This window comes from Silurus aristotelis (genome assembly GCF_946808225.1).
Source record: "Silurus aristotelis genome assembly, chromosome: 10".
Lineage (NCBI taxonomy): Eukaryota > Metazoa > Chordata > Actinopteri > Siluriformes > Siluridae > Silurus > Silurus aristotelis.
Window position 1 is genome coordinate 28,613,067 of NC_139583.1, and position 12,500 is coordinate 28,625,566.

The 12,500-nt window shown below is 43.0% G+C and overlaps 1 protein-coding gene across 4 annotated transcripts in view; it reads right to left on the reverse strand.

Annotated features, from left to right (window-relative positions):
- Nucleotides 1–11,145, reverse strand: part of gse1b (Gse1 coiled-coil protein b) — a 221,858-nt gene extending 210,713 nt beyond the window's left edge. Inside the window, exons 1-2 of one of the 4 annotated variants that reach the window (XM_083552817.1) lie at nucleotides 10,983–11,144; nucleotides 8,660–10,921 (exon numbers count right to left, since the gene is read on the reverse strand). In XM_083552817.1, the coding sequence (XP_083408943.1) occupies nucleotides 8,660–10,792 (2,133 nt within the window). In that variant the 5' untranslated portion in view covers nucleotides 10,793–10,921; nucleotides 10,983–11,144. Of the gene's footprint in view, nucleotides 1–8,659 lie in introns of all 4 variants that reach the window. The other 3 variants (XM_083552818.1, XM_083552819.1, XM_083552820.1) reach the window with 3 other exon arrangements.
- Nucleotides 11,146–12,500: the final 1,355 nt, after the last annotated feature.

The following is a 12,500-nucleotide window of genomic DNA, read 5'->3' on the forward strand; positions in this document are numbered from 1 at the left end:
CTCGGTGTCCTTGGAGGGTTTAAACGCTGAACTGGCAAGTCTCAGAGCCCCGTTTTGGGATTGCACGTTTCCGAGCCAAGAGCACAAGCCTCATCAAGGTGCTCCAGTCGTCCCAGGAAACCCCCTGGGGGGCAGAGCACAATGACAGGGTGGCACGGGGAAGGGTTCACACGGGAAGACCTCGTTTTATGCGATTCAGGAAGAAGAAATAACAAGGAAGAGGCTAAAAACCTGGCAGGAACTTACACACTCCCTTATAAACACATTAGTCTGAAAGGCCACCAAGCAAGTTCAAGCTCTTGTGAGAATGCGTTTGGATGAGCATGAAGATAAGAACTCATAGTCTACTTCTATTTACACTTATTAATAAAACAAACATCTATGTGTGTTTTTTGTTTGCAAACAGGTGGCGTAACCAGGGTGTATTCCCACGTCGCATCCAGGATCTACCACCACCCTGAACAGGATAAAGAGCTTACCGAGGACGGACAGACGAATGAGAAACGTTGCTCCTACTGTAACTCGCTCACCGAGAACGATGCTTACTTAGTTTTTAAATAAACACAGCAGGAACTGGGATCTCTTCTATCAAAACACAGTGTGGACATAAGAAAAAATCCAGAAATCCACGATCTCTCCACACAGCTTTGTAATCAAAATTCAGCTAATCCTGCTCAAATTTCTGACCGGGTTCCTGACCGGGTTCCTGTGACTTACAAATGCGCAAAAGTTCCTCCACTGAACTGAGATCATCTAACATATTAACACAGAGCTTCAGGAGAACGGTTGCCACCTGTGTGAACTTTTGACCTCGGTGATCTCCTTGTTATGTCTCGGTTTATCTTTTAATAGACTCATCAACTTAAACAGGAAGTGCGGGCAATACAGAGAATAGGGACACTGCAACGTTACAGGCAAAAGTATTTGGACACATATGAGGTTCTTTCTCAAACTGTTACCACAAAATTGAAGGTGCACAATTGTATAGGACGTCTATGGATGTTGTATCATAAAATGTTCCCTTCGTTCGAACTCAGAGATCCAAACTTGTTCCAGAGTGACAATGACTCCATGTAGACATGCTTAACATGGGTTGGAGTAGAAGATCATGAGTATAGAGTTCTGACCTCAACCCTTTGAGATGAGCTACCTACATCAATACCTGACTTTACAAAGGAGCACAAATCTCCACGAACGCACTCCAAAATCTAGTGGAACATCTTCCCAGAAGAGTGCAGGTTCTTATAAGAGAAAAAGGGGACTACAAGTCGATTGTGATCTTCAAAAAGCACACTTTTCTCCATACAGTGTATCTATTTTTTGTTTGTTTTTCCAGTTTGCTCATGGAAAAAGCTGATTTCGAATAAAACCGTACTAACGACCTTTTGGCTGAATCTCACACAAATCTCCACAAGCACACTCCAAAATCTAGTGGAACATCTTCCCAGGAGAGTAAAGGTTATTATAACAGCAAACTGAGACTACATGTGGAATGAGATGTTCAGCAAATATGGATTAATGTGCAAATGTGGAAAAAAAAAAACGCTGACTAGGCGACCACAAATATTTGACCATGCATCAGGGCTCTCAGGGTTTGTCCAGGTTCGATGTAAAACCCTAAATTAGTTTCAATAAAAGTTTTCTAACACGAGAACTAATCGTGAAAAAAAGATATTAAACTCCAAAGTTTTCGTACGTCACATTCACGTTAGAGAATTGAATCACGTGATGTCTTTAATACACTTTTTTAAAATTTGAAATAACAAATATTACAAAGAAATCCGTCTCCGGCTTGCAGCTTTTTTTCTTTTATGATTTCTGATTCATACCGAAATAAAAATGAAGACAGGTTTTTTAAATGACCTGTGCGTACGATTGTATCAGTGATGAACTCTCTAAAACTTCACAGGTCCTCTCTGATGTTCTGCTAATGCGGATCAGTGCGTGATTTTTAACAAATGTTTGCAGCAGCCCGAGAAAATCAGTCCAGATTTTCAAATGAAGAACATTTGATTTGCAAGTTCTGTCTATTTTGATCTGTTTTTTTAATCAAATCTTTTATGAAAACAGAAGAAGGGTTCCAGAGTACACATCTCAACCAGAGAACAGTCGGTAAAATCAAATTAAATGTACTGAAGGAAGAGTTGTCTCCTGAGAAACAAGATTGTAGATACACTGTATGGAGAAAAAAAGGTTATTATACATCCCATTATACATGTAGTCTCCATCTGCTTTTATAATAACCTCTGCTCTCCTGAGAAGATGTTCCACTAGATTTTGGAGTGTGCTTATGGAGATTTGTGCTCCTTAGTAAAGTCAGGTACTGATGTACGTAAGGAGGCCTGTGGTGTCGTCATATTCATCACAAAGGTGTTCAGTAAAGTTAAAATTTAGAGCTTTGTAGCAGGAGATCTTCCTTGCCAACTTATGTCAAGCAGATCTTTATGGAGCTGGCTTTGTGGACAGGGGCGTCATCATGCTGGAACAGGTTTGGATCTTCTAGTTCATGTGAAATGAAAAGTTTCATGATACTGAATCAAAATCCAATTGTGTGCCTTAAACTTTGTGGTAACAGTTTGGAGAAGAACCTATGAGTGGAAAAGTCGAGTGTCCCAATACTTTTGGCCAAAAGCAGTGTAGCTATAAAATGAAAATTATTACAGGGAAAAATATTTTTCCTTGATTTTCACTTATTCTTATGAGTTGATTAACTGTGTGTGTGTGTGTGTGTGTGTGTGTGTGTGTGTGTGTGTGGTGTAACAGTTTGGGGAAGAACCACATATGGTGGAAAAGTCGGGTGTCTATACTTTTGCCCCACTAGTGTAGATAGATAGATAGATAGATAGATAGATAGATAGATAGATAGATAGATAGATAGATAGATAGATAGATAGATAGATAGATAGATAGATAGATAGATAGATAGATAGATAGATAGATAGATAGATAGATAGATAGATAGATAGATAGAAAGGTTAATCTCTGCCCTTCTTATTTAAACCAATCTTCTGAAGATGATCTTCTAGATATTTCCAAGTCACAATGCTGTAGGTGTTCAGCAAATAGAGTTCTTGGTACTTCATCATCATAAGACCGGGTTTGGGTTTCTGAAAGGCTCTCAAGTGTGAAAAGAATCATCTGGAGCTCTGAGCTGATCTGACTAAAGAGTAGAGTAGCCGTGAACGTGCACGTGGGGGTAGAAGTGTGACTATTGGAGCCAAAGCTTCTGGCTCAGAGGTCTTGTGAGGAATGTACAGTGCACCACAAAATTGGGATTAGATGCGAGACAGATCACAGCTGAGTTCAGCGCTGGTTAAAAGCGTGCGGAGATAATGGTGTGAGTGTGCAGCACACATACATATAGCCCAAATAACATTTATCCATTTATAGTTACATTTTAGAAAGTCAAAAACAGGCTCCTCCTATCGCTTAATTTATATACATTAGTTTTTTCTCAGCTGCTTTGCAGTGTTTCTCAGATCAGAAATGAAAATTCTCAAAACTACTTGTTCCTCCACGTCATGTCTTCACTTGTGCTCATCATAAAAACATTTTCTCGTTGCTCGATTTAATCGCGAATGCGTTTGTACATTAATTTAACTGATCGTGTACGGGTGTCTGCTGTTTCCTACATTATCAGTTGCACATGTTGATCAAAATATATTCTACTGGTTTCACTTGAATAGTTTTAACCCCAAAAAACATCTTAGCATCAGTTCATTGTAAATGTCATTGAAGGCACAATAATTAAACCAGTTTTCATCATCTGTCATCTAAAATTTATATTCAATATTTTTGTAAATGTGATGAACTGATGAATTGTACAGATGAATCTTGAACGTCACTAATGAAGGCGAGTGAACGACATCAGATCGACCAATAATCAACCAGTTCTGTAAAACAGGTCAAAGGTGAATGTGGTGAAGCTTCAGTTGGAGAGTGAATACAGACAAAACACAGAATTATACATTCTGAAAACAAAGGAACAAACGAACACGTGTACAGTAAAAGTGTGAATCCTGTTCGGTCGCATACAATCCATATAAATCAAATATCCAATTAAATAAAGGAATTTGTGCTGAAACTCAGATACCAAACAGAAGGAAGTGAAATTTTGTGCATTTTCAGTCGCTGTGATCCAAACCAACGTTTATATCAAGAAACACTGAAACTGTGCAGCGTCATACTGACAACATGAATAAACATTTTGACGATTTTGTTTGTGAACAATCACAAAGGGATTTTTAAATCCGATGGGAATGAGATGTTCACGGACACAAATACTCACTTTTGTGAGAGGAACTGAGGATTTTGAGAAAAGTGCAGTCTTTTGCAAGAAATCCAATGTTTTGTTCTGTTTGTAAACATTGTTTTGAGAAATGCATTTACTGGTTAGCAAATATTAAGGATGATTTGAGAATTTTTCCAAAGCAGCCGAGAAAAACTGTAAAACAGCAGCTACATAGAAAGCAGTATACTGCAGTGCCAGTGCAAACATCCTCTTACAGTAATCAGATCGTCCAGTCAGACTTACTGAGCACGCTCGGCAAAGCTCGCGCAAAAAAGGACAGACTTTTTAAAAATCTGTAGAATATTTGGTGCATTTGGCAGCCGTTACTTCCACGAAACGGTGTTTTAGTCGTTTATTTAAAGAAACGCTAGCTGTTATTCCTTCCACAGAACAGTGTGTGCTGAAGAACTGAGGACAATCAGCTATTATTCGTAAACTTTAGAGATGAAAGAGTGTTTTAAATGAATGAATTTCAGAGAAGTTTGGAGACAAACTCACAATTGTAAAGAACAAACTATTGCCTCTGTAAAGCTGCTTTGAGACAGTTGTTTTGAGTCCATTGTAAAAAAGAAATTGAAAAAAAATTTGAATTGAATTCAGTTAGATCTGAAGCTGAGGATGGTTCCAAATAAACAGTCTGAAGATCCTTAAAGAGCAGCTCAAGAGATGGATTTAGACCATCATTAATATAAACAGTCTGCTATAATGGTACAAAACAACAGTTGGCATGAACAATTTACTGAACTGCACACCTCAACAATAATAAATCTATAATGGACATTCGGTGCCACCCAGATGAGGTTCCCTTTTAGATCTGGTTCCTCTCAAGGTTTCATCCCCATACATCTCAGGGAGTTGTTCCTCACCACTGGCTCACTAATAAGGAAAAAACTCATAGGCACTAGTGATGACTTGTTCATGAACCATTCATTCATTATTAGGTCTTTCATGTGACTCAGATGAACGAGTCGTTTTAAAGAGTGATTCGTTTACTTTCTACTGGACACGTCTGAGCAAAGCATCGCAAAATCTCTGTAGGTTATGTGCAGGAAACAGAATTTAGTTGTTCATCTCATTAATTGAACTCATCTTAACCAATGAGCTGTTTGAGACCCAAACATGTTCCATCACGACATTTGTGTACAAAGCCGGCTCCATGAAGATCTGCTTTACACGGATTGGAGTGGAAGATCTCCTGCTATAGAGCTCCAACCCTATTGAACACCTATGGGATGGATGTGAACGCTGACTGCACCCCAGACTTTCTCACCTTCTCATCAGTACCTGACTTTACTAACACCCTTGTAGCTGAATGAATCTCCACAAAATCTAGTGGAACATCTGCCCGGAAGAGTGGAGCTTATTATAACAGTAAATAGAGATGCAGTGTGTAATGAGATATTCAAAACGGACATAATGTTATGGTCAGGAGTCCACAAAATTCAATCAGAAACATACAAACATTCACTAAAGTGAACAGTCAGTCTGGGTTGGAAGCTGATTGTTGCTCCAGGTTTGACCCCTTGGTTCTGGCTGTGGCTATGTGGCCCTCAACAGGGCCTCATGGGAAATGTAGTATTTCCTGCAATGGGTCTGTTCGTGCGACATTAATGAGAGAGGTCACACACACACACACACACACACACACACACACACACACACACACACACACACACACACACACACACACGCGGTGTGTATTATATTACATATGCAATTTTAGACAGTGTGAATGATATGCAGTGTAGAAGCTTTTTGAGGTCTCGAACCTGCTGGAGATGTTTTTATCACTAAACTTTTAAAAATACTGTACGAATACCTGCATGTTTGGTTTTGTTGCCATTTCAAATACTTCATTCAGTAAAGATTGTGTATTCATGAGGACATCTCTAGTTACACACACACACACACACACACACACACACACACACACACACACACACACACACACACACACACACACACAGATCTACAAGTTAAATATGTTCACATGCAAACAGATTCCTGACGCCATCCCCTTTTTCATCCTTCTGGTCAAATTGACACACACACACACACACACACACACACAGGCTAGCTATTGCACCCATGAGGATAATTGAGTGAAAGAATGAAAGCGTGTACAACTTGCTTATTCCAGAAGAGTACCTCTATCCTCTATCTCTGTTTCTTCTCAGAAGAACGCGTGATGTGGGTGCTTTTATGTCGATACGCAGCGCTGAAATGCACACTGACAAAACAATTGGACTTACGGTACCTGTTTGTATTTTGCAGAAAAAAAAGGTACTCAAAAAAATGACTACATGACCCAGAGAACATGACTTCAGCTAGCATGATTGAAGATTAGCATGAGTGAAGCTTAGCATAGGTTCCAGTTAACAGAAAAGGTAATTTGAATAAGCAGTTATTACAAGCGTGGGTATCATCTGACCTACACCAGTCGAGCTCCTCTCCCATGACACCAGCTAATTTGGATGCAGGCAATAAACTGACACTCAATTTACAATCTGTAAATCTCATAGTGGCACAGCAGAGGAGAGCGAGGAGGGTGTCTAAACTTTTGCCTATGCAGAACAGAAGAAGAGAAGCGACCAGAAGCAACGAGAAGAGAAGAAACAGAAAAGAAACGAGACGAAAAGAGAAGAGACAAGGAGAGGAAAGAAAAGATAAGAAGAGACGAGGAGAGAGGGCAAGAAATGAGAAGAGATCAATAGAGATGAGAAAAAAACAGAGGAGAAGAGAAAAAGAAGTGGAGAGAAGATAAGAAATGAAAAGAGAAGAGGAGAGACGAACATTGATGAGAAGAGAAGAGATGAGATGAGATGAGACCAGAAGAGATAAGAAGACACATAGATAAGGGGAGACAAAAAGAGAAGAGAAGAGAAGAGAAGAGAAGAGAAGAGAAGAGAAAAGAAGAGAAGAGAAGAGAAGAGAAGACCTTCTGTCTTGACCCTGACACACAAATATATCAGTACTTAAGCAAAGATCACATGTCACAAAACGACTCAGCACCTGTTCCTCTCACCACGGGAGTCATTACTACCCCTCTTTCTCTTTCAATCTCTCTCTCTCTCTCTCTCTCTCTCTCTCTCTCTCTCTCTCTCTCTGTCTTTCCATCAACTACGAGATCATGACTTGGCTTCAGGCAGAAACACCTTGCAATCCAGGAAAACCCCATTCCCACAATCACACCCCTCGAAAAGGCTTCTGACTTTATTCCACACGTTTAGATAAATGTGTTTGGGTCGAAGCGAGAACATGAGAGGGGTCATGGGAGTGAAGTGTCTTCTGTTTTACAACTGGGAGCTAAAGGATGCCTTTATTTCCGTTCTTTTTGCCACATTTATTGATTTTTTCTTTTGTTTAAAACATAAACATGGCGTCTCTAAGGAGCCCACAGTTTTCTCATACGTGTTCAAGGTCCATAAAGTCAATCTACCATGTCACAATGATCCAAACACCTCTGCAAAAAGACATAACTTCCTCCAACTCCATTAGTGTCAGGTTCAGGAACAACTTCTTTTAATCAAGGCCTTCCAGAGAGAACAGAAACAGCTCCACCAAACAGCTGAAAAAATTGGTGTTTTCTACAGAAGCACAGATCATCCCTGATCATTTCTACCTCCCTCAATCCCTTTATTAATCATCTGATTTCTTTCTTTCAGCTTCCTTGCTGGGTGAACCTCCTGACCCTTGCTTTAGGTTATGTTCCATCATCTCGACTCTCTATACCTCTCCTCACCCATCCATTGAACATCCACAGCACCACCAAAGGCTTTGCCAAGCTCCATGGCATCAGAGTGGAACGTTTACTGGATCGGCGAGTGAGTAAACAACAACACAGGCTCATCCTTCACGACGAAAAGCACCTCCACTGCCACACACGACCTCCTCCCACACACACACACACACACACACACACACACACACACACACACACACACACACACACACACACACACACACATGCTGTCTGTCTCATGTAAACTGTGTGACCACTCTTCTTCAGTTCTTACCTAGATTCCTATATGAACACACTCTCTGTTTCCTCCTCCACACAAACCCCCACAGAAATCAGACAAAGCTTGCCTTGGCTCAGACGTCTGCGTTTTAACAGCGGTTTAAGGAAAGCTGCCCATTTCCAAAAGACTTTTTATTTATTTCTCGAGGCTCTATCTCTCCACCATCACCACCACGACCACCACCTGGATAAAGCTGCACCTTTTTCCACAGATGGAAAATACACAGATGTGCTGTTTATCTTCAGCAATAAAACAATAAGAGAACATCATGAACATCACAAAACCCTCTGAGCCAGAACTTTTTTCTTTTTTTTTTGCAAAAGTAATAGCATCCGCATGTTCTTACCTTCTGTTTAGTCCCTGCTGGTCTTCCATGGTCCAGATTGCCATCCTGGTGCATGTTCTGTCCAGCCAAGACCATGGATTTACATTCCACACATGAGCCAATTGTAAGTTGTTTCCCATCATCCACCACAAGAGTGTGGCGAACGCGTGGGGCGTAGAGGAAGACGGGCAGCCGAGCGACGTTGACCGCCCTCAACCCCAGGGCCCTTCTTTTCTCCTGCCTGCAGAAAAAGCAGACAAAAGATTCGCAGCTGTACTGACGTGACCAGGGGCTGCTGGATGGCCCTGATCCTGCAGCCTCGTGCTGCGCCCACTGAGCCAGAAGATCGTGATAGCAAAGCGAACAAGCAGCCACCAAGCCGGTGGCATCTGCAGGACGGGAGCGAGGGGCCGGCGTATGCACCGTGAGAAAAGGAAAGAAGGGCTCTTTCTCTCCACATCGTCCAGGAGGATTCACATGAAGCTGGTGCTCAGTACCTCCAGAGAGCTCCGTGCCACACAGGTAACAAACCGAGGTGTGGTGAAGGGTAGCTGGAATGCTCTCATGCGTCCTGACGAGGCTGCTCGAGACTCCTCCTGAAGTAGTAGTAGTGTGGTGGTATCTCCCAAGGAAAGTGCTGACAGACGTGATAAGCTCCTCGCTGAGGCACAGACGATACGCTCCCCAGATGTCTTCTAAGATGGTGTAGCAGGTGGAACAGCAATGTACCTGGCCATCTCGCATGCTTTGGGCATTTGGTGGGCACGGGAGCAGGTTGATAAACGGAAAGTACATGGCACCACGGGCTTTTCCTACCCCAGCACGTGAGTATGCCACCCTGATATCTTGGGCACAATCCTGTCCGCATAAATAGCAGGCGTTCCTGGGAGGGTGTACAGAAGAAAGAGGACGAATTTTGATGCCATCCATGTTGGGTGACGTTGTGCCATCTACGTTAACTGGCACCACATAAAGACGCTGTAGGACAGGTACGTCGGCCAGCTCAAAGCTTTGCCACTGCTGCATGAGTGACGCATGGCAGCTGGCACATACCAACGTGCGGCCTCCTGGGCTTATTGGCAAAGCCTCCGGTGGAGGTGTGTGCAACCACAGGAAGGGGAAGAACGGCTCAGAGATTGCTCTCTCCTGCTTCTGCACACACACTTCAAAGCGGATGTTCGGTAGAAGTCTGCTACTGCAGATGTAGCACACGTGTCTGTCCATAACCCTCCTCACATCCTCATGATCTTCATCACTTGTTACATTGATCTCATTGCCATCAGATGCATCCGAGTCACACAGCTGGTTAAGACCTGCTTCTTTGGCATGTTCATGTGATCTGAAATCCTCACCAGGCCCGAAGAGCAACTGCTGCAGCCTGGAGTTCCAGCCACTCCGTCTGTCCTGCATGTCCTGGGTGGGTGTGTCAGCAGAAGGGCTCCCACAGTCACGCCGTGCCAAGTTCCCGTGGAGACGTGAGAGCGCCACGTGATTCATCCTCGCGTTTTCGAGCTTCTCGGCGTCCCGGGTGTCCTTGCACGCTCTCGGGGGGAATTTGAGGCACTTCTCTTTCTCCTCTCCTATTTGTATTCCTCCTCCTATCCTTTCTCCCATGTCCGAGTCTTGGTCCGACGCGTGCTCGTTGTCCGAGAACGACGAGAAGTCCGACTCGTCGCCGTCACCGTCCTGGCCGCTCGCAGAGGGTCGCGCCTCCGCGTCACGTGTCGCGTTCCATTCGCGCGGCGCGCGCCTGGCGTCGCACTGGTGCGGCCTCTTGAGCCAGTACACGCGCTTGTCGAGCGGCGTGCGGCTGCGCTCGAACGCGTTCCACTGCTCGCGCAGGAAGCAGTGGCACACCGCGCACACAAGCGCGTGACCGTCGGCTCCGACCTCAGCGGCTCCCGGCGCGGGCTCCTGGCCGTGCAGGAACGGGAAGAACGGCGCGCTCCCGTGCCGGTGTTTGACCTGCAGCTGCAGCTCCTTGCCCGGCGTCACGCCGCTGCCGCACACGAAACAGTGCACCAACACGACTCCGTTCAGCACGCGACCCGGTCGGCACGTCAGACCCCCCGGAGACGCTCCTCCGTGGACCGCGGACATGAGTCGGTGCTTCCGCGGCACCGCGGCCGCCTCCTGATCGCCTGCCTCGTTCATTCTCCGCTCGGGGGAAACATCCGTAACCACCGCGACTCCCTCCCTCCTCCTCCTCCTCCTCCCCCCTCAAAATAAACTCCGCAAACTTCAGCAAAGTTCACATCAGAGTCCTCCGACAAAACCCACTCACTTACTCACTCTCACACACACACACACACACACACACACACACACACACACACACACACACACACACACACATACACGAGTCCGGTGTGTGCGCTGTGAAATTCCGCGTGTGATCCCAATGAGAAACTCCGGTCCGTGTCCGAGGTGTGTGCGCTTCTTACGAGCCAACTTTCAGTCTGCGCTGCGCGGAAACCTCCAGCTGCTCGGAGCTGCGCACAGAAACATCACCAAAACGCGCTCCGGCTCCACGGACATGCCTCAAAACATCTGCGCTGTAAAAGGACACCGTGTATTAGGAAATAAAACATGTGGGCAAACATCTCCAACACGGTGCTTCCTCAAATGTGCGACTGTGGACATGGAGATTCATCATCACAAACTGAACATCAAACACTGATCTGATCTGATCTGATCTGATCTGATCTAATCTGATTAATCACCAATCATTTCAACAGACAGTCCCTAAAATCCACTTTATCCCTAAAAAATTACATTTTATACTTTATATTGATATAAATCAAGACTACTATATTACACCCCTGCACCTTTGGACAGTTTAATGTCTTTATATATATATGTGTGTGTGTGTGTGTGTGTGTGTGTGTGTGTGTGTGTGTGTGTGTGTGTGTGTGTGTGTATTTCTAGAGCTAAATCACACCATGACAAATTGCTTGTACAATAAAAGTAATTCTGGTTTTGATATATTTAATGATATATTATATACGATAATATTATCCATAATATATCCACTGATATTAAATACAATAAATATCACATAAAATTATACATTCCATAAAATAAAGTTATCTGTAATATATATATATATATATAATTTTTCAATACAACAATATTGATTATTGATTTACTTATTTACAGACTAGTAAGTAATTGTTCTGATCTGTAAGGAATTTGTAAATAAATATATATTATCGTATTATTATCACATAAAACTAAAAATGCAGCTTATATATTTAATAAATTTTTTATATATATCTAGGTTAAAAGTACTGTCTAACTCTTAAAAGGGCTGCAACTCTTGGGCCCTTAAGAAAGGCCCTTAACTCTCTGTGCTTTGTGGGCACTGTATCAATGCTGATCCTGCACTCAAGTCCAGATTTCCATCACTGGAATGTGCAAAAAAAAAAGAATTTCACGGTGCTGCAATGTGTGGGCAAAGTGACATTAAAAAAATCGACTTTACGCTTGAAATTTTGTTTAACCACATTTCCAGAAGTGTTTAATTCTTCGTACCCCACAGCAACAGACGAACGACTAGATATAAAATGTAGTAAATATATGATTGACTTTTTATTAATATGTAGTTACGTTGCAGAATGTGTGTGAAATTAGTCTCTGTTCTCATTTACATTCTAGCAGCTATAAACGTTCTTCCGCTTCAATTAAACCTAGAATCAACTGTAGAATACTATAGAAACGAAAACTCACATAAACCTGCGATTTGAATTACAGACTTCTTTCGTGGCATCGTTTTTACCCCGTGTTATTTTCAGGGATGCTTCGATACCGAGATGTGAACGTCCAAGAGCTGAGAAATGGAGCTCAAAAACCACGTGTATAA